General features: G+C 46.4%; 1 protein-coding gene across 2 annotated transcripts in view; it reads right to left on the minus strand.

Moving 5' to 3' along the window:
• Positions 1 to 22,326, minus strand: part of REEP1 (receptor accessory protein 1) — a 122,610-nt gene extending 100,284 nt beyond the window's left edge. Inside the window, exon 1 of one of the 2 annotated variants that reach the window (XM_030827562.1) lies at positions 22,143 to 22,326. In XM_030827562.1, coding sequence (XP_030683422.1) covers positions 22,143 to 22,174 — 32 coding nt within the window. In that variant the 5' untranslated portion in view covers positions 22,175 to 22,326. The remainder of the gene's footprint in view (positions 1 to 22,142) is intronic. The other variant, XM_003268770.3, reaches the window with a different exon arrangement.
• Positions 22,327 to 25,679: the final 3,353 nt, after the last annotated feature.

Genomic DNA, 25,679 nt, shown 5'->3' on the forward strand with positions numbered 1-25,679 from the left:
GGATACCAAAACTCTTTGGTGGATGTTGGTGTTTTGGATAGCCCACAGGGCCAGGTTTAGTATTGGTAACAGGACCCAGATGTTCTCTGGGTCACCATCCCAGTGCCATGTGCTTGGACAACTGATCTTATCCCCAGATCCAGGGTGGGTCCTGGCTGGTTTCAGTCAAACACATCCCATGCCCGTGCCATAGGGAGTGGCTCAATGACAAGTATGTGACCAAAATCAGGAGAGCTAAAGGCTTGCTAGGGGCTTCAGGGAAAAACCTTCCTTGTCTCCCATAGGAGATGCTCTCTCTCTGGGAGAGATGCCTTCTTTCTGCTGGACACAAATGAGGGCTTCAAGGCCCCTAGAAGCCACTAGCAGCCAGGGGAGCCAGGCTTAGTCTGAAACAGGCACCAACCAAAGAGTACAGACGAGATACTAGAAAACCTGCTGCTCTGGTGACAATCTTGAGCTGCCATATCAAGCCTCACTTGAAATCAGCACCATTCTAGACTTTTAAGATGTGTGAGCCAGCCTCAGTTGTATTACTTTTTCTAAAACCAAAGAATTTTAACTGATATGCCTGCAAACCTAAAAAATAATCAAAAGGGGCCGGGCGCAGTGGCTCACACCTGTAATCCTAGCACTTTGGGAGGCTGAGGCAGGTGGATCACCTGAGGTCAGGAGTTCAAGACCAGCCTAGCCAACATGGTGAAACCCCATCTCTACTAAAAATACAAAAAAAAAAAAAAAAAATTAGCCGGGTGTGGTTGTGGGTGCCTGTAATCCCAGCTATTTGGGAGGCTGAGGTAGGAGAATCACTTGAAACCGGGAGGCAGAGGTTGCAGTAAGCGAAGATCGCACCATTGCACTCCAGCCGGGGCAACAACAACAACAACAACAACAACAAAAAATCAAAAGGGCCGGGCATGGTGGCTCACGCCTGTAATCCCAGCACTTTGGGAGGCCGAGGCGGGCAGATCACCTGAGGTCAGGAGTTCAAGACCAGCCTGGCCAACATGGTGAAACCCTATCTCTACTAAAAATATAAAAATTAGCTGGGCATGGTGGTGCATGCCTGTAATCCCAGCTACTCAGGAGGCTGAGGCAGGAGAATCACTTGAACCCAGGAGGCAGAGGGTGCAGTGGGCCAAGATCGTGCCATTGCACTCCAGCCTGGGCAACAGAGTGAAACTCCATCTCAAAAAAATAATAATAATAATCAAAAGGAGACCATGGTTTTGGGCAGTATCGGACAAGATACCCTGACTTACTGTCCCACTGAAAACAGTGAAAAATTCTGGATTCAAAAAAATTGTACATCTTTTACCAAGTGGTTGAGTTTGGCATCACCAATTGTGAGACACTCTGACCTCCTGACAGGACGCAGTCGAGGGTGCACCTCCTCATCAATGTGGTGGTGTTGCCACAATTGTCAGACCTGGGTCTAATCATTAGGACGAGTCTGACACGTGCAGAACACTCTCCACACAGCCGACCTGGACTCTTCAATAAATCGGGGCAACTACTCTAGGTTGGTCAAAAGACATAACAGCCAAATTCTATGTGTGAACTCTAATTGCATCCAAATAGAAACAGGAAAAAAAAAATCAATAAAGGATTTTTTTTTTTTTACAAATTTGGGTTAATCTGAGTATGGACCTCATGCTGGATAAAGGTGAGGAATTAGAGTTGAATTTCTTAGGGTGGTAATGGTTTCTGACTGTACAGAACAGTGAGTGATTCTTAAAGTATAATCTACAGACTCCCAAGGGATCTCAAGACCCTTTCAGGGGATCCCTAAAACCCCTTCAGAGTGTCCATGAGGTCAATTTCAACAATATTACCAAGACATTTGCCTTTTCGCTGTGTTGAGTTTGCACTGATGGTGCAAAACCAATGAAAGGTAAAACTGCCACTAGTACTTTGCATGAATCACAGCAGTAGCACCAAACTCCATCTGTCATCACTGTGTTCTTCACCACAATACAATAAGGGAAAAAAAATCTTGTTCCATTTAAGAATGTCATAGATGATATAGTAAAAATCATTACTTTCATTAAATCCAGACCCTTGAGTACGGATGTTCTTATCATTCTGTGATGAAATAAGTAGCACTCATACAGTGTTTCTGCTGCATACTAAAGTATAATGATTGTCTAGAGGAAAAGCACTTGTGTCACTGAGTTGTGTGCTGAATTATCCCCTTTTTTCATGGAACACCAGTTATTTGAATGACTGATGAACTACGGTTATTCAGACCTGGGTATCTTGTAATCCTTTTCTAGAAAAACGATTGATCTCATCAGAAAAAACAAACAGTATTTGTTGCCATGATGAGATTTGAGATTTTAAGCAAAAATTGGAATTTTGGATATTTTTATCCACTACCATTAACTTAACAGTATCCCAATACTTGAAGGCATTTCTGATGAAATCAACAGTGATATTAATGCATAAGGATTTTGGATATTATACAACAAAATGTGTCAACATTTGAAGATCTGCATCTATTTGGTGAACCAATAGTTTCCAAATGACCAATGCATAATTTTAAAAATCATACAGAAAAGATCCACTCAAACTATAAGATAGACCAACCACCACTAATAAGGTTTCAGATTCCACATTGAAATTAACCTTGATACAAAAAAGACTTATAAAAATGTACAGTACTCTCTTCTTGACATTATTTTGCCTTTTTTCTGGAAAAAGTAGTTTTCTTTCCTTTTCTTTTTTTCTTTTTCTTTCTTTTTTTTTTTTTGAGATAGAGTCTTGCTCTGTCACCCAGACTGGAGTGCAGTGGTGTGATCTCGGCCCACTGCAACCTCCGCCTCCCCAGTTCAAGCAATTCTCTGCCTCAGCCTCCCGAGTAGCTGGGATTACAGGTCCGTGCCACCACTCCCAGCTAATTTTTGCATTTTTAGTAGAGACGGGATTTCACCATGTTGGCCAGGCTGGTCTCGATCTCCTGCCTTGGAGTTTGAAAGTGCTGGGATTACAGGCGTGAGCCACTGCACCTGGCCAAGACCAACAACTTTGAGAACCACTGGTACAGGAGGGTAATCTTGTCCTTGAGTGACATACTTTAGTATTTGGGGTGAGGCAGCATGATGTCTGCAGCCTCCTTTCAGATGGTTAGACAAGAGGGAAATGTTTGTATTTATATAAAAAAAGATGGAGTGGATGTGCCAAGGTAAGAATAATGCAAGTATTTATCGTACTGTTCTTTCAACTTTTATATAGGTTTCCAAACAAAACAAAAAGTGTAATCAATATAAATAATATTTGTAAACATATTGATATTCAATATCAGTGTAAAATGCTTTAGAGGCCAAAAGCAAAGTAAAAGTAGAGTCCCAGAAAGGTAAATTAAGGGCACTTGCTAACTGAAGCACTGAATTTCAAATTACAGGGTTGACAGAGTGTCAAGTACAGGAGACATAGTCTAGGGCAATGCTTCTTAAACTTCAGTCTGCGTAAGATAGCCTGGAGAGTATATTAACACACAGATTCCTGGGCCCTAACCTCAGATATTCTCATTCAGTAGGTCTGGAGGGGGCGAGGCTGAGAGTTTACAGTTCTATTAAACTCCTAGGTGAGGTAATGGTATGGTCCCCAGACCACATTTTGAGTAACACTGGCCCAGGGCATCCTTCTATAAAGCTTGGACCATGGTATGGATTAAATTGTTGCTCAAAAAGATATATTGAAGTCCTAATCCCCAATACCTGTGAATGTGATCTTACTTAAAAATAGGGTCTTGGCCAGGCACAGTAGCTCACACCTGTACTCCTAGCACTTTGGGAGGCCGAGATGGACAGATCACTTGAGGCCAGGAATTTGAGACCAGCCTGGCCAACATGGCAAAACCCCATCTCTACTAAAAATACAAAAATTAGCTGGGCATGGTGGTGTGCACCTGTGGTTCCAGCTACTTGGGAGGCTGAGGCATGAGAATCACTTGAACCCAGGAGGCAATGGTTGCAGTGAGCCAAGATCATGCCACTGCACTCCAGCCTGGGTAACAGAGTGAGACTCTGCCAAAGAAGAAAAGAAGGGAAAAAAAAGAAGAAAAGAAAAGAAAAAGAAAAGGGTCTTTGCAGATATAACCAAGCTAAGGTGAGGTCATTAGGTTAAGGTGGCCCCTAATCCAATATTGACTAATGTCCTTATAAAAGAGGAAAAGAGACAGACACAGGGAGAACACCACGTGACAATGGAGGTAGAGATTAAAGTGACGCATTTACAAGCCAAAGAAGGGCGAGGCTTGCTGACAACCTCCAGAAGCTAAGAGAAAGGCAGGGAACAGATTCTTCTCTACAGACTTCAGAGAGAGCATGGTACACCCTGATTTCAGACTTCTAGTCTGCAGAACTGTGAGATAATAAATTTTTGTCAGTTTATGCCACTCAGCTTGAGGCACTGTGTGCCAGCAGCACTAGGAAACTAGCCCCCAAAGCACTACATCATCAGTAAAAGGGTGAAGAGACAGAAGCCTGCTGCAATCACTAAAGGTTAAAGTAAAAACACCCATTCTCTAGTCATAGCAGCAGGTGAAGAGGAAACCGTATTTCCCCTGAAAACTTGTAACCACTAACCTCATCCTCACATAAGTTTGCAGCCCAAATTTACACTACCAACGTGGTCAAAATTTTAAAATCTCAAGAAATTACTTTTCAGTAGTCCAATATTGGTAGTGTCCCTAGACACCTAACCGAAGCAAATGCAAATCTTCCCTGGAGGAATTCACCTTTGACCCATGCCTAAAGAACTCCTACAGATGAAATTCCAAGGAATACAAGCTCACAGTGAAAAAAAAGAAAAAATTACAAGACACATAACGCACCTTGATTGGGAGCCACCAGAAAAAAAGAGATCTAAATTGCCCCTGAAAAATAGTTTAGATGCTAGAATTATCAGACTCCGAACATAACATAAATATGTTTAATATGTTTAAAGGAATAAAAAGGAATTTAAAATATGTAGAAGGAATAGACATCATAAAATATGGCCAGTTTTGAAACAGAACTAAATAGAATTTTTAGAATCTAATAATTAAAAAATTGTAAATCAACGGATATGTTTAGCAGCTGATTAGACATGGCTGAGGAGACAGATGTGCACACAATTATTCATAATGCAGCAGTGACAGAAAAATAAATCAGAAATAAGAAATGAAGAGACTTTTTGAGACAGTTTCACTCTTGTTGCCCAGACTAGAGTGCAATGGCACAATCTTGGCTCACAGCAACCTCCGCCTCCTGGGTTCAAGCGATTCTCCTGCCTCAGCCTCCTGAGTAGCTGGGATTACAGGCACCCGCCACCAAGTCTGGCTAATTTTTGTATTTTGTAGAGACGGGGTTTTGCCATGTTGACCAGGCTGGTCTCAAACTCCCGACCTCAGGTGATCTGCCCACCTTGGCCTCCCAAAGAAGTGCTGGAATTACAGGTGTGAGCCACCGCACCCGGCCTAAATGAAGAGACTTGAAAGACAGAGTAGGAACATCTAACACATGTCTAATGAGAGTGCTAGAAGAAGAGGGGAGAAGGAATAGGGTGCAGAAGCAATATTATTAACTGTAAATAAATTTGAAAAATTACAGAAATGAATTAAGTCGTAAAATAATATTGATCTGAAAAGATCAAATAAACCTATAACCATTAAATAAATTGAATCAGTAGTTTAAAATCTTCCTGTTGAAAAAGCCCCTGGCTCTGAGCAGTTTACTGGCATATTCTACTAACCATTTAAGAAAGACATCCAATATTACACACACTATCTCAGAGTACAGAAAAAGATGAGATACCCCCAACTTAGTTTATGAGGCTAGCACAATCTTGATACCAAAACCATACAAAAATAACATAGCCAATACCACTCACAAACATAGCTTAAAAAAAAAAATCCTAAATATTAGCAAATCACCTCCAGGATCATTTTAACTAGAAAAAAGAAAAAACAACTTTATGACCAAATTGGGTTTATCCAGGAAGGCAAGTTTGGTTTAATGGTAAAATTAATTAATGCAATTTATCACTTAGATTAAAGACCAAAAAGAAACCACATTGTCTCAATGAAAGCGTTAGATAAAATATAATTATCATTCATTGTGAAAACTCTTAGCAAACTATCACTTGAGAGTGACAAAATATATTTCCGAAAATCCTACGGCAAGCATGATACTTTATGGGAAAATGTTGAAGCATTCCTTTTTAAGTCGGGAGCAAGACAAGAGTGTCTGCCTCACCAATTTTAGTCATCATGCACCATCCAAACCAGGGTAAAATGGGGAAATAAAAAAGAATAATGACCAGAAAGGCACAATGCCACACTGTTCTCAAATGACATGACTATTTATCTGGAAAACCAAAAAGAATCTACAGGTAAGCAAGGTTGTATTCTTCCAACAGTTGGGAGATGAAATTTTATGAAGACACTAAATACACTGGCATCAACAAATATCAAATACCTGGGAATAAATCTAACAAATGATGTGTATGACATTTATAGCAAAATTATAAAATCTTATTGAAAGTCATTAAAGAAGACCCAAATAAATAAAGGTAGATACCATATATATGGAGTGCAACAAACATATTAAGAACATCAATATTAGCCAGGCATGGTGGCTCATGTCAGTAACCCCAGCACTTTGGGAGGCCGAGGTGGGGGGATTGCTTGAGGCCAGGAGTTCAAGACCAGCCTGGGCAACAGAGACAGAATCTATCTCTAAAAATAAAAAATTGTTTTTTTGACAGAGTCTTGCTCTGTCACCCCGGCTGGAATGCAGTGGCACCATCACAGCTCACTGCAGCCTTGACCTCCTGAGTTTAAGCAATCCTTCCACCTCAGCCTCCTGAGTAGCTGGGACCAGAGCTACTCTTGACCTCCTGGGTGCAAGAGATTCTCCTGCCCTGGCTCAGCCTCCCAGGTAACTGGGACCACAGGTGTGTGCCACCATGCCTGGCTAATTTTTGTATTTATTTTGGTAGAGACAGGTTTTCAGCACGTTGTCCAGGCTGGTCTTGAACTTCTAGGCTCAAGGAATCCACATGCCTCGGCCTCCCAAAGTGCTAGGATTACAAGCATGTATCACTGCACCTGGCCCTCAATTTTTTTTTTTTTAATTATCTGGGCGTGGTGGTGCACACCTATAGTCCTAACCACTCGAGAGGCTGAGACCAGAAGGATCCCTTAAGCTCAGGAGTCTGAGGCTGCAGTACACTTCCCCACTGCACTTCAGCCTGGGCAACAGAGTCAGAGGCTGTCTCTAAAAAAATAAAAGGCCTCACACCTGGGAGGCCAAGCAGAGGTGGGAGAATTGCTTAATGTCAGGAGTTCAAGACTAGCATGAGCAAAACAGTGAGAACATAGTGAGACAATGTCTCTACAAAAAAAATTCAAAAATTAGCCAGGCACAGTGGTGCACACCTGTGGTCCCAGCTACCTGGGAGGCTGAGCCAGGGCAGGAGAACCTCTTGCACCCAGGAGGTCAAGACTGCAATAGGCCATGATTGTGCCACTGCACTCCAGCCTTGGCAACAGAGCCAGACTCTGTCTCCAAAAATAAGTAAAGAACATCAATATTCTATTGTTTCATACATTCAGTGCTAGTCCAATAAAAATGACAACAGAGTTGTATGTTTGTGTATGTGCTATAACACATAACTCTAAGCTAGTTCTAAACATGTATTATGGGAGAAGAAAGCACTAAGGCAGGGCCCCCAACCCCTAGGCTGCAGACAGGGACGGAGACTGGTCCGTGGCCTGTTAGGAACCTGGCTGCACAGCAGGAGGTGAGCAGCAGCATTACCACCTGAGCTCCGCCTCCCGTCAGATCAGCAGCGGCATTAGATTTTCACAGGAGTGCTAATCCTATTGTGAACTGCACATGCGAGAGACCTAGGTTGCACAGCTCCTCATGAGAATCTAACTAATGCCTGATGATCTGAGGTGGAACAGTTTCATCCTAAAACTGCCCCCCCAACCCCCATCCATGGAAAAAGTGTCTTCTATGAAACTAGTCCCTGGTGCCAAAAAGGCTGGGGACCACTGCACTAAGGCATTCTTGAGGGAGAACAAGGTGGGGAATTTGCCATGACAGACATCAAGACTTTTCATAAAGTTCTGGTAACTAACACAGCGTGGCACTGTGGCAGGCAGACAAACTACTCAATGGTACAGAAAGAAGGGCCCAGAAACAGGCCTGCACATTATAGAAACTCACTTTATGACAGGGCTGGGCATTGCAGGTCTGAAGAGAAAGCATGAACTTTTGAATAAACAGAACCAGGAAAACAGGCTTTTCATGTGAAGAAAAAAGAAAAAAAGAAAAAAAATTAGACTGCTGCTTCACATCATATATAAAAATCAACTCAAGATAGATTAAGAAATTAAATGTGAACAGAAAAACTAGAAAACTGCTAGGAACAATATGGACGAATAATTTCACAATTTTATTTTCCTAGGACACAAAAAGCACAAACTATAAGCGAAAAAAATGCTATCTATTGCATTAATATTAAGAACTTCTGTTTATCAACGTAGACTATAAAAAAGATGATAAAATAAATCACAGACTGGGAGAAGACATTCGTAACACATAAATGACAGAAGCTTAGCATCCAGAAGAGTTAAAGAACTCCTACAAATCAATAAGATAAGGACAAGAGAAAAACTGGCAAGACTTGAGCAGGCACTTCACAGAAGAGAGAACATGAATGGCCAATAAACATATGAAAAGATGCTCAGTCTCATGAGTGTTCAGGAAAATGCAAATTAAATCCATAAAGAGATTCCACTTGGTACCCATCAGACTGGCAAAAATTCTAAGTGTGAGAATATCAAGTGATGGTAAAGACACGGTGTAAATAGAATCGCACCCACTGCTGAAAGAAAACGGGCTTGGAGAAGAGTTTATGAAGAACAAATGGTGGAGCACTTGCCAAGGCGGACATCAAGAATTTTCATCACGCTATGTAATTACAACAGTGTGGTGTTGGTGCAGGGTCAGTCAAAGTGATCAATGACACAGGATAAAAAGCCCCAGGATAGGCCCCCTTTTCTATGGAAACTTAATTTATGTTATTTGGTCAAGTAGAAGATGCAACTATCCTCTGCCTCAGCCAGACTAACCCTAACAAAACCTGTGCAAAGTTATCCCAGGAAACACACAAGAATGCTCACTGCAGCACTCTTTCCGAGAGAGTGCAAAAGAAAAATCTAGAAAAACCTAAACATTCATCAAGAGTTTGCTTGATAAGTACATTGTGGTATATTCATACAGTAAAGGTAGTGTTCTAGTTCATAAACTGGTGATGAGTAAATGAGTGTTCACTGTACTATTATCCATTATTCCCTAACCACCTTTTCTTTATAAATAGTCTTTTCTATTGACTCATTAATTACTTTTTGCAAATCAAGGAGAGCCCAGAAACGGAGACAAAATAAGATGTTAGAAGCCAAGTGCAGTGGCTCACACCTATAATCCCAGCAACTTGGGAGGCTGAGGTAAGAGGATTGCTGGAAGACAGGAGTTCAAGGCTGAAATGAGCTATGATCTCACCACTGTACTCCAATCTGGGCAACAGAGTGAGATCCTGTCTTTTAAACAAAAATTAAAAAAAAAAAGATAAAGACGTTAGAACATCAGAGTGTTCCCTTGTGTGTTTCCCCTTTCTTTAGGTTGTTCTTAGATGAACTCTCCTCAGCCTGGAGGCAGTAAGGCCTGTGATCTTGGGTGTGGTCAGCTGAGTAATGGCCTGCAAAGATATCCAGGTCCTAATTCCTAAAACCCGTGAATGTTACCTTATAAGGCAAAAGGGACTTTGCAGGTAGAATTAAATTAAGGATTTTGAGATGGGGAGATTATCCTGGATTATTCAAATGGGCCCTATTTGATTTGTGATTAAATGTGATTAAATGTAATCACAAGTGTCCTAAGAGGAAGATGTAAGGGCAGAACAGAAGACAGTATGATCACAGAAGCAGAGACTAGAGTAATGCAGCCACGAGAAATATCAGCAGCCACCAGAAGCTGGAAGAAGCAAGGAATGGAGCATCCCCTGGAACTTCCACAAGGAACCAGCCTTGCCAACATCTTGATTTTAGCCCCAAAAGAGTCATTTCAGACTTCTGACTTCCAGAACTGTGAGAGAATAAACCTCTGTTGTTTTAAACCACTAAATTCATGGTTACCTGTTACAGCAGCAATCATAGACTAATACAGTGGGAAAGGATGCTTGACTTCGCTCACCTCTTCGTCTCAGATTGTTTTCCACTTAGCACACCCTGTCCTCTGCCTTCTCTTCTCTCCAACATTGGATGCCACAGTGTCCCCCCAGTAGGAAGACAAAGCAGTGGTTTAATTCCTTCATATGTAAGATGTACCACTTCCCCTGCTGAAAGGGCTTATCCCTACAATTTCCAACCAAAACCAGACAAGTCATTCACACACACCCACAAAATATCCACCCAATGGAAACAGCACTGGGCAGGCAGAGGGACACTTGAATTCAAGTCCCAGTTTCCCAGTGACTGGCTATGTGACCTCATAAACTTCTCAAAGATGGAATCAGAACTTATTCGTCTTTATATCCCTGGTGCCTGGCAGGCATCAAATGGTCAAAAAAATGAGCAGTACATCAATGAATAAATTGACCAAGCTATGAATCAATCAATCAATCTTGAGCAAGGATAGAAGTCCTAATCACTGAAAAAGGAAATATTTTTAATAGCTCTTTTCTCTCTCTTCCTCAACCAGTATAAGGAAAAAGATTAAAATCATAAAGTTTTAGTCAGGCACAGTGGCTCATGCCTGTAATCCCAGCACTTTGGGGTGCCAAGTCAGGCAGATCACCTGAGGTTAGGAGTTCAAGACCAGCCTGACCAAAATGGTGAAACCCCATCTCTACTAAAAATACACAATTAGCCAGGCATGGTGGTGCGTGCCTGTAATCCCAGCTACTCAGGAGACTGAGGCAGGAGAATCGCCTGAACCCGGGAGGCGGAGGTTGCAGTGAGCCAAGATCACGCCATTGCACTCCAGCCTGGGCGACAAGAGTAAAACTCCATCTCAAAAAAAAAAAAAAGAAAAAAATCTTAAAGTTTTAGGGTTGGACAGTTTTAGGGTTGGAAGCCAGGAGCTCCCTGCCTCACAAGGCAGCCCAGTGCTGTCAGTGCAAACTACTGGAAACCTTTTCCCTCCAACAAGCCAAAAATTTATCTTCTAGCCACCCACTGGTTCTAGTCCAATTCTCTAACCATATAAAACAAGCTTACTCTCTTTCTCACATTAAAACATTTTCAGAACGTGGACACCTGGCCTTAAGTCTTGGCCTAGCCAATCAGGCTAGTGATTTTGACAGATCACCTATCTCTGTGGGTTCCCATCTTCCTTGTCTGTTGAACAAGGGCACGACATCACCAAGACTCCTTCTAGCTCTAAGACGCAGTGTGAAAAACATCACCTTCTTGGCATTTAGTCCTTCACTGTTTTAACCTATTCATTGGATTTTTCATGTCAACTTTTTTACTTCCAGAAGTGCTTCTTTTCCACATGGGCCTATTTCCCTCCCCAAGGATATGCTGTTTTCTTATATTTTCAATTCTTTGCTTTATTTCTTTTTTCATTTTAAAAAAGACTTATTCTAAGGTCTCTAACTGGTAGCTCTATTATAGAAATAATATATATTATTAATATATGTATGTGCAAAGGCTGCTGGATGGGACAAGCTTGCCACCTTCTAAGAATAGTGAGGAGGCTGGAGCCAAGTGAGAGAGGGGAGGCCACTGCAAGGTAAGGTCAGAGCGTGGGCAGGAACCAGACCTTGTTGAGTGTTGTTGACAATGGTAAGGAGTTTGAGTTTTACTCTTAGTGAGATGGAGCAGTTTTTAAATAGCAGGGGAAAGATGGCCTATCTTACTTTTTTTTTTTTTTTTTTTGGAGACGGGGCCTCGCTGTTGCCCAGGCTGGAGTGCAGTGTCACGATTTCGGCTCACTACAAGCTCTGCCTCCCGGGTTCACGCCATTCTCCTGCCTCAGCCTCCTGAGTAGCTGGGACTACAGGTGCCCGCCACCACCCTCGGCTAATTTTTTGTATTTTTAGTGGAGACAGGGTTTCACCGTGTTAGCCAGGGTGGTCTCGATCTCCTGATCTCATGATCTGCCCGCCTCGGCCTTTCAAAGTGCTGGGATTACAGGCGTGAGCCATCATGCCCGGCCCTATCTTACATTTTAATGAGATCACTGGAGGGACAGGAATAGAAGCAGAGAAAACAGTCAGGAGGGTTTTCAATGTTCCAGGAGAGCAACAGTATTTGGTTGGAGCAGGGTGGCAGTGGTGGAGGTGGGAGTCATGGGTAGACAGGCGAGTATTTTGAAGGCAGAGTTAGGAGAACTTGCTGAGAGCCTGGATTCCACAACACACAGCCTGAAGTGTGCACAGATCCTGCTGGATCCTGCAACTCCCTCAGGAGGGGCACGTGTGGACTCGTGGTTCTCAACCTCATGTGCTCATGAGAAAAAGTCCTTGCATGTTCTTGGAAATCCAGCGTGAATCTCCAGGATCAGCTGGCCAGGCTCACTAGCCTCCTTCTCAAGGCAGGTTGTATTCACTCTCCTCTGAGCAGTGTGACCCACTCAGCCCAATATTCTGTCTGACAGGCCTAGCTTTGGCAGTCTAAGCCCCAGTTGTGACAAGACAATTTTACACTGATCACAATTAGGGAGCCCATCTGTGAAAGTAAGACAGGAGGCTAGGCCCAGTGGCTCATGCCTGTAATCCCAGCACTTTGGGAGGCCGAGGTGAGGAATCACGAGGTCAGGAGATCGAGACCATCCTGGCCAACATGGTGAAACCCCGTCTCTACTAAAATACAAAAAATTAGCTGGGTGTGGTGGCGGGCACCTGTAGTCCCAGCTACTCGGGAGACTGAGGCAGGGGAACTGCTTGAACCCGGGAGGTGGAGATTGCAGTGAGCCAAGATGGTGCCACTGCACTCCAGCCTGGCGACAGAGTAAGACTCCGTCTTAAAAAAGAAAAGAAAGAAAAAAGAAAGTGAGACAGGAGGGCTCCCTTGACCCCTCTGTGGGACTTGTGACAGGGGTGTGGCTTGCTTTTTCGGCCTGCAGTGCTCAAACCCCTTGTAGGAAGGGAAGCATGCAGGTGAGCAGGTGCCAGGGCTGGGGTGAGCACTTTTGGGCTCTGGTCCCATGGCAGCGTCTAGGGGTGTGTTACAATTAATGCTGTTTTAGCAGTTGCCATCTGCAGATGGCTGTTAACCAGCTCAGTGGAGAGTTAGGGTGACAGTCTTTTACACCCTGCCCTCTTGGTATCTGGGTTCCAGGAAGAACCCGGCATCCTGGAAGAATCCGGTCACACAGAAGGATGGTGAATGTGAAGATTTTATTGAGTGATAGAGGTGGCTCTCAGCGAGATGGGGAGCTGGAAAGGGGATACAGACAGTGGGAAGATAATCTTCCCCTGGAGTGCGGCCATCCCTGGCCGAACGCCTCTCAATGTTCAGATGCTTCTCTTCTCTCCTCTGCCATGCCACTCTGCTTCTCTGCCAGTGGAGTTTGGGGTTTTTATGGATACAGGACGCAGGGTGTGGTGGGCCAGAGTGGTTTTGGAAAAAGCAACGTTTGGGCAGGAAAACAGGGATAACTATTCTCATTTAGGGCCACAGTTTCCAGGCTTGAGGGTGGGGCCTTTGCCAGGGAACTACCCAGTACTTCTACCCAGTACTTCCCTGCCCCCTGTCCATAACAAAAGATTCTTGGTTGGGCACTGGGTTGACAGAGTCCAGGTATGCTATTTAGAACTCATAAAAAGTTGGGGTCAGAACCTCTCAGAACCAGAAAGCATGAACGACAGTCTAGCACAAATGGTGGCCTGCAATTGAATCCCAGGTCCCAGGTCCACAGCCAATAATGAGGATCTCAGGCAAGTGCATCTATTTTCAATTCACAGGGGACATGATGGCACCCTGTCTCCTGATTCAGCCCTTCTCAGGCTTTATGGGGATCTTGTTAAAATGCAGATTCACTAGGCCTGGGACTCTGCATTCCTAACTACTCCAGTAATGCCAATGCTGCTGGTGCACAGATCACACTCTGAGGATTGAGGTCCTGACTCATTCACCATCCAACACGCACTCGCTGGGCACCTACTGCATATGAGAAACTGTGAGGGAGACAAAGCAGATGTGGTCTGTAAGGGGATATCAATGCACAGACCACCATAGCACCAGGAACGAAGTGACAATGCCACTCTGGGGCTCCAGAGGACAGAAATCTTTCTTGGTTAGGGGACCTAAGGGAGGCTTTGTGGAGAAAGGTAGAGACACATATGGAGAGTGTAGTAAAAGCCAGAGGGCACCTTCCAAGGCTTTAGCTATGGAATGGCATCGGTTCTTTGTAATTGCTAATTTCTCCTCAGACTTAAGACCTCCTTTCTTGACTCACAAACAGAATAAAGGGACTAAAAGGGAAGTGAGAGAGATATTTCTAGTGTAGAGATTCAAGCAGTATGTCAGGATTCTCCCAGCTGCACAATACCATATTATGCCAAGGACATTTCTAGGTTTGCAAAGCTGGTTAGGAGTCATTCATTCAATATATATGGTGGTCATCAGGGCTGTTCTTTAGTGAAGAGTGTAATTCCCCATCCACTTGAATTCAGGTTTGGCCAATGACATGTGAGCAGAAATGGCACGTTATCATCTCCAAATGCAGGTACTTATGAGCCAGTATGTGACTCTCTATTTTTCTCTCCCTACCACAGTGAATCCTGGTGTGTGTGTGTGTGTGTGTGTGTGTGTGTGTGTGTTTTGAGACAGGGTCTCACTCTGTTGTTCAGGCTCAGCGCAGTGGCATGATCTCAGCTCACTGCAACCTCCAGCTGCCAGGCTCAAGTGATCCTTCCACCTCATCCTCCAAGTAGCTGGGACCACAGGTGCACACCACCACGCCCAGCTAATTTTTGTATTTTTTGGAGAGATGGGGTTTTGCCATGTTGCCCAGACTGGTCTCAAACTCCTGGGCTCAAGTGATCTGTCCACCTCTGCCTCCCAAAGTGCTGGGATTACACAGTGAGTCACCATGCCCAGCCAGAATCCTGATGTCTTATAATGATAAGACAAAGGAAATCCAGTCAGCCTGGGACTCTGAGTGAATGCGATGAGCAGAGTACCCCTGCCAACCCACAGTGAACAGGCAGCAGAAAGCAAGAAATAAACCTTTGTTTTCTTGAGCCACTGGGATTTGGGAGTTGTTCCTGCAGCATACCCCAGTTCATCCTAACAACAAATATTTAATTGGTTATAAGCATCATTTAAAGTTTTCATTCTAGGATATGGGACAGCTCATGGCATCAAAACAGCAGCTGCAGGAACTGGGGCCCGAGCAACCAGAACCAAGACTCTCTTGTGCCAGCCTCTTTCTCTCACCCAAGTCTCATCTCCATTTATTTTTGCTTTGCTGTATTCTTCACTTTTGCTCATGGACTTTCTCCATGTATGCCAGGTGCTTTAGATGCCTCAGCCCTAACTTCATATCTTTCCAACTCTGGGCCCCATAGGCAAGGCTATTCTCCCTCAGCTCCAAATCAAGAAACCCTGGGGAAGGATCTCAGTTTGGGTCACCTGCCCACCTCTGGACCAATATCCGTGCCCAGGGAAATGCACATCTAGCCCTGGGTCACATGCTGACTTCTGTGGCTGAGTGGAGGGAGACAGGATGGAGCATGTTACCAGAAGGGAATGGAAAACTAGTTTTGCAGCCCAAAGTACTATCCAGAGTCCCCTACAAAGAGGGGGAAAGGATATACACACATAAGTATGCAGGAGAATGCCTAAGGCAGACTTTAACTGAGCTGTGATCAGTGACAGGAAAAAAAAAAAGGTGGGGGGGCGGGGAATGTAGTGTAGCTATGCATGATAGTCCTAAGAGGAAAAAGAAGGGCAAGACAGCCTCTAGGCTGGACAGCTCCCTACAGTGGCAACAGGAGGCACCTTTGTCCTAGAACTGCCAGATGACTGACAAGGCCACCGGGAGAGAGAGAGATGGGACGTCAGGAGGAGATGTTAACTCAAATAACAGATGCTCTCTGTTTACTAATCTAATAAATCTGACAATGGGGCAGACCTTTTCTGATCAGGAATGAGCTAAGAGTGGAAGAGCAAATACTGAACCAATACATGTGCCCCATTGCCATCTTCCCTGCATAAAGCACTCTTGGAACTCCTTCCCCACTAAGCCTAACTCAGCTTCTTGCTCCTCAAGACAGTGTCCTAGGCAGTCTCACATTAATCATAAGAGCTGAACCTCACTTGCCATCCTGGTCTGGGTACCCACGCATGCTTGAAGGCCTATACCAAATTACCTTTCAAGATTCCTTCTGAAATCCCTACTGTGTGCCAAATAGTTGGTCCTCAATCTATATTTCCTTTTTCCCTGTATTCCCACGGAAGCCCCAGTGTGACTTAAAAAACCCAAAGTGAAAATAATGTGCTTCTGTATAAAGACAGATGAGATCTGAAAATTCAGAATAAATACTCTGAATATAATGATCCAACTTCTAGTTCCTCAAGAATCCCAATTCCCTTCCCAAGGCCCAGAATCGAGAGGAAAACATCCTTAGTGCCCAACTGCACCCGCCCCTTACTTCTTGTTGGGGGTTGGAAAAACACCCCTAGACTAAGAATTCTGGTAACCAGCTGGGCATGTGTGTGGCTCATCCCTGGCAGTGAAATTCCAAAGGTGCCACATGCTATGGCTGCTGCACTGCCATGTCTCTCCTTTCCCTAGCCTCCCAAACTTTCCTGGAAACACACACACACAGACACACACAGACACACACACACACACGCTCACTCACAAACACTCATACGTACACAAAACAACAGCCTCACTAAGTGGCCAAAGAGGACCTGACTCCCCCTTCCCTCATTCTCCCCAGGGCTCCTCCTCCCCCGACATAATACACCCTCCAAAAAAGATAGCTGGCTTCAGAAGGAAGTGGGGAGACTGACCCAGTAATAACTAGGTGATACCCTCACTTGTCAGCTAACCTCAAATAAGACACAGTGGGAAGAAGTGCATGAAAGCTTCTTCTCAGCAGGCAGGCAGGATTAGTAAACAAAGAAACAGGGCAGCTCAACAGTGGAGAAATCTAAGCTGATATTTTTCACTGCCTTGAGGATACTCCTCCTGTTTATAAATAAACGTGATGCATACAGGCCAGCTGGAGAAGGAAGGGACCTAGAGGAACACTGACTCTTGGAGCTCTTAGGACCTGCAAGGTGACTGTGGCCAAAAACCTGTCTCTTAGACAGGGAGCTGGCCCAGGTGGATGGGAGTTGCCCTTAGGACTGTGACAGTGAGTCAGACCAGCACTGGGACTAGAACACATGTCTGTTGCCTACTAGCCTAACATCTTTCCTTTCACAATTCAACTGAAACATTTACCCAGCTCCCACAGTGTACTACGGCACGGTGCCAGGAAATCAATCCTCAACCAACTGGAACCCTCCATTAACTGAATCAGTTTCCTGCACACCACATTTTAAAAGCAGGCCCCAAAGAAAGGCTAGCTTATATTTAAGGACTTACAATCTTTTCTTTTTTTTCCATTTGTTTTGCAACAGTTGGGGAACATCTTGAGGACAATCCACATTCCTCCGAGCCCCATCCATTTTCACATCCCTGACCCAGGACAGACTTCATGCTCCAAATCCCAGTCCTAGAACTTAGCCAGATCTTCAGCCATCAAACTAAGACTCTGTCTTGATCATCACACTGTATTTTCTAAAAACTAATATTTTTTAAAATGTGCAATGTGGAAATAAAATGTTTTCTGCACAGCCATTAGTTATTCGGAAAATTTTGTGGACTTAGAACTCTCTTTTCCCCATGTAGTGAGTTGGGGTTTTAGTCTACTAATCCCATAAGGGGTGAGAAGCTCTTGATCCTTTCAGCCAACGTTCTGGGCCTTGGCCAAGACAAGGCAATACCTGCTCCTTAGAATAATGCTTCAAAAATGGCATATTCTTCCAAGAAGTCACAGAGCAACGTTGGTGTCCCCCCATCCAAAAGGGTGCACAAAAACATGCTCTCCTCAGTTTGAAATTCATTCATGCCTAGGCCTTGAGTTGAGTGTAAAGAAAATGAAAGCAGGCAAGCAGGCAAGTCCTAAATAAGCCCCTGTGTCCCATGAAGGTATCAACCAGGTTCTGAGTGCTATTGCACTGAGTATCTCTTCCTTAATTCTTTACAGGCTGACCCAAGGAAGTTAGGAGAAAGAGAGCTGGCAAGAAAGAAGCATCTCAAACTGGTCCTCACTCTAAGAGCCTCACCCGTGGGCACAAGCCTGTCTTGATGCCTGCTGACCTCCATCCCCAGCGGACAGCACTAGCCAGCCACTCTGCTTGTCCCCAGGGCCTGGGATTTCCTTCAACACAACCAACCTTCACTCAGTGCATTCAGGTGCCAGGTACTTCGTGAAAGACCCATGGCAGGGGAAAAGGGGTTGTAAAGGGAAACAAGCCATAATCGCTTTCTTCAAAATGCTCACGGCCAGTAGCAACAGAGACAACCGTGAGCACTGGCTGGCTGTCCCTGGAGGCCATCAGCTTGTCGTGATACCTCTGGTCGGATGGTTGGGAGCACACAAAGACAGGAAGACACTCCCTCTCTAGCCTCAGAACACAGTGATAGGTCTTCCTTACGTGTTCTTTGATGTGACAGAGGCTTACAAAACCATGAAAAGATTGGTTACACAAAACGTGACTCATGGATAAAATCATAGGATGCTCCCATACCAGAGGTCTAGGGAGCTTGAAAGAGATCAGTTTTTCTCAGTGGGGAGTGAAGGTGGAAAAAGCACTGGACTGGACTAAAAATCCAGAGCATGTTTTCTTTACCAGCTCATCTTGTGTCCCTGAGCAAGGCATATTTCCTCTGCAGTTTTACAGATGAGGGGGAGGGCTAGATCAGTTGTTTTTATTAGCAGTAAAACACATATATTTTTCTGAATTGTATTTTATCTGGAACCCCAATATATAAGACAAACAAAAAGGGAACTGCTTGGGTTGAATCAGGGATGAGGAGCCCAGAGCCCATCTGCTCAGGCTGGGTGGCCCTCGGGGAACCCGGTTTGAAAACCGCAGGATTAAATTAAGTCTGAGAGCCCCTCTCACTGGGTTCCTGGGGAGGACAGAAGGAGGGACTCATCATTGATTTAGTGCTCTCCGTGGTGCTTGGCAATTTATATATCAAGTGTCATGGAAATCTTTGCAACAGCAACATGAGGTTAACTAGCTGTGGACTAGCATCTGCTGTGATCTGAGTTGTGAACTGGGATCTTCTGGGAAGAGGCAAAACTGGGATTTGAACCACGGGTGTTCTGACTCCAAACACAGTATTCCCCCTCTTGATAAGAAGTTCCTCAAGGTATGTGGAGTGTAGAATATTGGGCTGAATCAATAATATCCTTGAATGACAAATATATGTACATATATGCATACAGGAAAATTTCTTGAAGAATATGCCCTCCATCATTATTCTTAGTTATCTCTGTGTGGTGGAAATGTGGATGATTTTCAGTTTATCTTTTCTAATTTTCCTGTAATTAACAAATATTGTCTTCATGGAACAGGTATTGTTTATTAAAAATGATGTTCATAACTCATAATCAATATGCTTATGCTGGGTTTCTTTTTTTTTTTTTTTTTTGAGACGGAGTCTCGCTCTGTCGCCCAGGCTGGAGTGCAGTGGCGCAATCTCGGCTCACTGCAAGCTCCGCCTCCCGGGTTCACGCCATTCTCCCGCCTCAGCCTCTCCGAGCAGCTGGGACTACAGGCGCCCGCCACCACGCCCGGCTAATTTTTTTGTATTTTTAGTAGAGACGGGGTTTCACCATGGTCTCGATCTCCTGACCTCGTGATCCGCCCGCCTCGGCCTCCCAAAGTGCTGGGATTACAAGCGTGAGCCACCGCGCCCGGCCTATGCTGGGTTTCTACAGGGAATTAGGGACTGGGGGATAAGTGGTATCCCTGACCTTTTGGTTTTGATAGTGGAAGTAACAATCGCAAATCCCATCAACTCTCCTTGGGCCACAGAATGCTGTTCATTTAAATTCTCTGAAGTCTCGGTTCTAGGGAGTGTGGTTGTTTTAGAAAGCAACAGCACATCCTTGAGACACCTCCCAAATATATGCCTCTCCTCTCTACCCCCATCAGTTGCCCATTGTAAAAAAGGGGGAGGGGCCGGGCACGGTAGCTCATGCCTGTAATCCCAGAACTTTGGGAGGCCGAAGCCGGCAGATCACTAGGTCAGGAGTTCAAGACCAGGCTGGCCAACATGATGAAACCCCGTCTCTACTAAAAATACAAAAATTAGCTGGGCGTGGTGGCGGGCGCTTGTAATCCCAGCTACTCGGGAGGCTGAGGCAGGAGAATCGCTTGAACCCAAGAGGCAGAGGCTTCAGTGAGCCGAGACTGTGCCACTGCACTCTCCAGCCTGGACGACAGAACGAGACTCAGTCTCAAAAAAAAAAAAAAAAAAAAAAAGGAAAAAAGGGCAGGGGTGAGGGAGGTGCTAATAAAACTAATGATAGTCACATGACCCAGGACCAGATGCCCTCACTCCCAGCCCAGCAGGACCTACAGAGAGCCCACCAGCCAGGCCAGCTCAACTCTCCAGCCCCACCCTGAGGGCTCCCCAGAAGCCACTGGCAATATGGATCCCAGAGAGGAAACACCACCCTGAAGGCAAGACAGTGTTGGTCAGGCATGAGGCAGGGCAAGGCGTGTCAGCCACTTCCCTTATTATTCATGTAGGCTTTGCCGGCAGAAATCTTCTAAATATTTAACATGCCACCTCAAGGTGCAGCGCAAACCCCCCGCAGTCAGGAACAGCTGTGGAGAGGCCTTCACGGAATGACTTGGGGGCTGAAAGGCACAGACACTGGCTTTGGGAAGAAAGCCCTGAATGGTGGCGGGAGATAATGCTGAGATCCACTTCGGAAGGGAAAATCAGTAAAGAAGGGAAGGGAGATGGGAGGTGTTTCAAAACGTGGAGAGTGATGGTGCACAATCACTGGGATCCAGAGCCCCGAGTTCTCAGACAAAGAAAAAGCCCGAGGTACGGGCCACCCTCCTCCCCGCCTTAGACTCCCCACACCCATTTCAGCCCCTGCTAGCTAGAGCAGGTGGCAAATCTGTTCTGACTCAGGCCAGGACGGTTAGGGAAGAACAGGGACTTGGAACAGCCACGTCTATCTCCAAAGGAGAATAAATCCACCGGGGAAGCTCTTCAAACATCTACGGGTCCTGGGGCTTGAAAGAGAAAATCGGCCCCCACGCCCACCCCCAATGACTTCACACAGACCTCACCCCAGATGACTGCGCTCTCCGGCAAGGCTTGGGAGGTGTCATCGCCACCATGCGGGTGGCTGTCACTTGAAAATTTCACGTGCACTCCTGGAGGTACCTGCCCCTGTCTCTCAATCCCCTGCAAAAGGAGTCGGAGCCGGGGGCTCCAGGCGTTTACTCCAAGATTCACATGCGTCTTCCCATGTCCCACCTGCCTTTGCCGCTGTCGATGCAGACATCTAAAAAGGAGGATTTTTCCAACCCCACTGGGAGCCCCGCCTCTGCCTCTCCACCCGTTCCGCGCTGACCCTCCAGGCAGCGCCCCTGGTTCGTCAGCGCTGTCCTTTCCACCTGACAAAAGCTGGGACGGCGGGGCGCGGCGCCCGGCGACCGCACATTTCTCCCAAAGGAGAGAGACGCGTGTCCCCGCGGCGCGCCCATTCGGGGCCTCTGCAAATCAACCGAGCTGGGGAACAAAGCGGCCGGGGCGCGGCAAGACGCAGCCCCCACGGAACCCCCGAGCGCCCCAGCCCTCGCAGTCCCGGCCCAGCTCCCCGCAAGCGGGCGCCGGCGCCTGCTGCCTCCTGGGCAGCAGCCGCGTCCTGCGCCGCCCGTCAGCCCGCAGGCGTCCTCAGCGGCTACTGTACCTGCTAAATTTAGCTGCGCCGGGTATTAATAGTCCGAGCCACTGGGGCCGGGCTCTGCAGGGGCGCGCGCAGCCCGGGGCCGGGGGCGGGGAGGGAGGGGACGGAGGGGCGCGGGGGAGAAGTCCACTTACACCACCAGCCTGGAGATGATCCATGACACCATGGCGGGCAGACGGGCGGGCGAGGCCCGGGCGGCGCGGGTCGGCTAGGCTGCGGGCGGCGCGGGCTGCTGCGGCGTTCCCGGCACGTCCGTCAGCTCACGGCAGCCGCCGCCAGACTGAGCGCGCCCGCCGCCCTGCCCGGCGTTCGCGCGTTGGCGCAGCCGCGGCACGTTCTGGCGGCGGCGGCGGCCCCAGCCCCCCGGGGCTCGGCGGGCCCGCAGCGATTGGGCGGTGAGCCGGTCAGGGCACCCGCGGGCCCGCCCCGCCCCGCTCGCCCAGGCCCCCGGCTGAAGGCGGGCGCGTCCTGCGCGCTCCCCGGGGCACCGGCCCCGCCAAGGGAACCCTGCGGCGGCCCCGTTTGCAGGGCAGAGACCCGGGTGCCCCCCCATCCTCAGCGTTTCAGCGGAGAAACTGAAGGCCGAACCTGGACCTCGGGAATCTGTCTGCACCTGTCTAGGTGGGATGCTGTCATCCCTCATTCAGCTAGTGCGTTAGCCTCATAAACGGTTTACCTGGATCCAGAACTAACCTCTTCAGTCTGTCCCTTGTTCAGCACTTTCCGCATAAGAAACAAACCTGGGCGCTTGCCTCCCTACTTAAAATTCTACAGGGTCCCTATATGATCGTGGTACCTGCCTAGAACCGTGTTGCCAAGACCATTTCCCCAAATAGTCCTCTAATTCTTTTCCCTCCAGGCATCTTGGACTCAAATATTTGCTGTTTCTTCTTCCCTGTCCGTACACGCCACGCCTCATCGTCCTGCCTTGGTTTGATTCAGCTCCTTCTTCAAGGCTGGGCTGAAGGGCTACTTCTTCCTAGGGAAGGCCTTTCCTTGGGGGCTGCTCCGGGCCCCAGGAGGAGACTAGAACCTGCGACTGTATAGTACTAGTGCCCCGCTGAGCCACGTTGAAGTCTTAGGCAAAAGGGAACTTGTGCACCCTATATAAACGTTTTTATGTATTTTTTAAAATACCGTATTAAACATTATGGGTTTTTTTTTTTTTTTATGAGACGGAGTCTCGCTCTGGGGGGCAGTGTAGCGACGTCGGCTCACTGCAAGCTCCGCCTCCCGGGTTCAAGCGATTCTTCTGCCTCAGCCTCATGAGTAGCTGGGATTACAGGAGTGCGCCACCACGCCCGGCTAATTTTTGTATTTTTAGTAGAGTCGGGGTTTCACCATGTTGGCCAGGCTGGTCTCAAACTCCTGACCTCGTGATCCGCCCGCCTCGGCCTCCCAAAGTGCTGGGATTACAGGAGTGAGCCACCTATTATGTATTTTAATTGCTGAATTTTATGGCACCTCTTAAATGTTGCACCCTCACTGAGCGCCTCAGTCTGCTCACCCTAGTCCCGGCCGCAGATAGTACATTATTCTGTTACACTGGAAACGCTTTGTCCTGTACTCCTCGGCTCTGCTGCTGCTTTTCCCACCCCCCGATAGCTTAGGTTCTGCGTGGTGCTCTCAGCGCCCTGTCCTTTGCTGATGATGGTGTCATGTATAATTCAGTGTCAGATGTGAGAAGCGCAGGAGACAGCTTAGTACCCTCAGATGTAGCAGAATCTGTGCGTGCGTGTGCCTGGTATAGGCAGAAGAAAGACTTCACGGACAACAAAGGAACTGCAGATGAGACATGCTCTCATATCTCAGGTCTCCAAAGAACCCATAAAATAGCTGTAATGTAGCAGTTTTTTCATGCTGCCTTGACCCAGTTTTGAGGCTCAGGCTGGAGGCTGGTCAGTTCCCCTTCTCCAGCAGTCTATTAACCCCATACCCCCAACCACTTCCGTTAGCAGGCTCTCACACGCGGGACACTATACACCTGCCCAGGGCTAGGCACCAAACAACTAGTTACAGCCCCTGTACTTCAGAACCCGCTGAAATTATCCAAATTAGCCTATCCTATATCTGCTTGCCTTATTTCACTCTTTCCTTCCCTCAGAAACCATGATAAAGATGTTTGTCCACAATTCCCCTCTCTCCCTCTCTCTGTGACAGACCCTGGCCCTGAGTGGCCCTGCATGGTGTGCTGTGATCTCTCCAGGAAACTGTGGATATAAAAAGCTCTAAAACTCTTTCCAGCTTCTCTCTCTTGATCTGTGTCTGGCCCCACCATATCTCACTCAAGGTAAGGTTATACGGGTAAAACAATGCTCCACAGGGAAAAGCTTTCCGTACTTTTCATGTGCGTCCGTGTGAAGAGACCACCAAACAGGCTTTGTGTGAGCAATAAAGCTTTTAATCACCTGGGTGCAGGCGGGCTGAGTCCGAAAAGAGAGTCAGCAAAGGGTGGTGGATTATCATTAGGTCTTACAGGTTTGGGGATAGGCAGTGGAGTTAGGAGCAATGTTTTGGGGGCAGGGGTGGATCTCTCAAAGTACATTCTCAAGGGTAGGGAGAATTACAAAGAAACTTCTTAAGGGTGGGGGAGATTATAAAGTACATTGATCAGTTAGGGTGGGGCAGGAACAAATCACAATGGTGGAATGTCATCAGTTAAGGCTATTTTTACTTCTTTTGTGGATCTGCAGTTACTTCAGGCCATCTGGATGCATACGTGCAAGTCACAGGGGATGCAATGGCTTGGCTTGGGCTCAGAGGCCTGACAATACTTACTAGGCAGAGAGAACACCAAAGCTAGATCAGGACAGTACCCAGCACAGAGGACCTTCCTGAGAGCTCCCTTCCCCTCCATCCATACCCCTCACCTATACTCCCTGGGTCAGAAAGGCTGTTACCCATCTTGCAGGGGGAGCAGCAGAGGGATGGACTACTGTGGTTCAAAGAGACCCTGTTGGTGGGAAAATAAAGGAGAAGGTGACCACATGCTTGTTCCCTACTCCCTATAAGTGGAATTCTCAGATTTGACTATTGCACAGGACTGAGCATTTTAATTACCAAAATGAAACTATTCGTGGGGTTAAAATATCTTGAGGTCTTTTTGTTAGCTGAAGAGGACCAGAAAACTAGTGAGACCAACCCATGTTTCTCACAAGGGATGAGAAAGAACTTGTCCATAGAGCGGACTTGGATGGGTAGAGGAGGGAAAAGAAGAAAGAAAGTTGCTTTTTTACTGCGTTCTGTCTCTTTCAGTGTAACTGTTACACTTATTGTATCTCTCTATCCTGGACCTCCTCTTGTTTGTCCTTGGCCCTGGAAAACATGAGGCCGGGGAATGGACTCCACCTACTAGACAATGGAACTCTTACAGCTCTATCAGTTGCTTGACTTCAAGTTCTTTTTCATAAGAACTGCTTTGATAATAGATGTCTCTCACCTGTTTTTACCCTGTACCCTTCCCCTTTCTTCTGGGAAGAGCGCTCTGTTTTTCACTCCAACCTTAGAAACTGTGATTTTCTTATATGTCCTCACTACCTTGATTGGCTTATGGGGGATCACCAAACAGAAACTGGGCCAACGATCTCCCTTGGGATTTTTAAAGTTGAAAATAGAAAAAAGAGAATTCCACTTTCATCTATGAAGCATTGGCTGCTGTGGGAATTGTCCTC

The sequence above is a fragment of the Nomascus leucogenys genome, chromosome 14 (assembly GCF_006542625.1).
Source record: "Nomascus leucogenys isolate Asia chromosome 14, Asia_NLE_v1, whole genome shotgun sequence".
NCBI lineage: Eukaryota > Metazoa > Chordata > Mammalia > Primates > Hylobatidae > Nomascus > Nomascus leucogenys.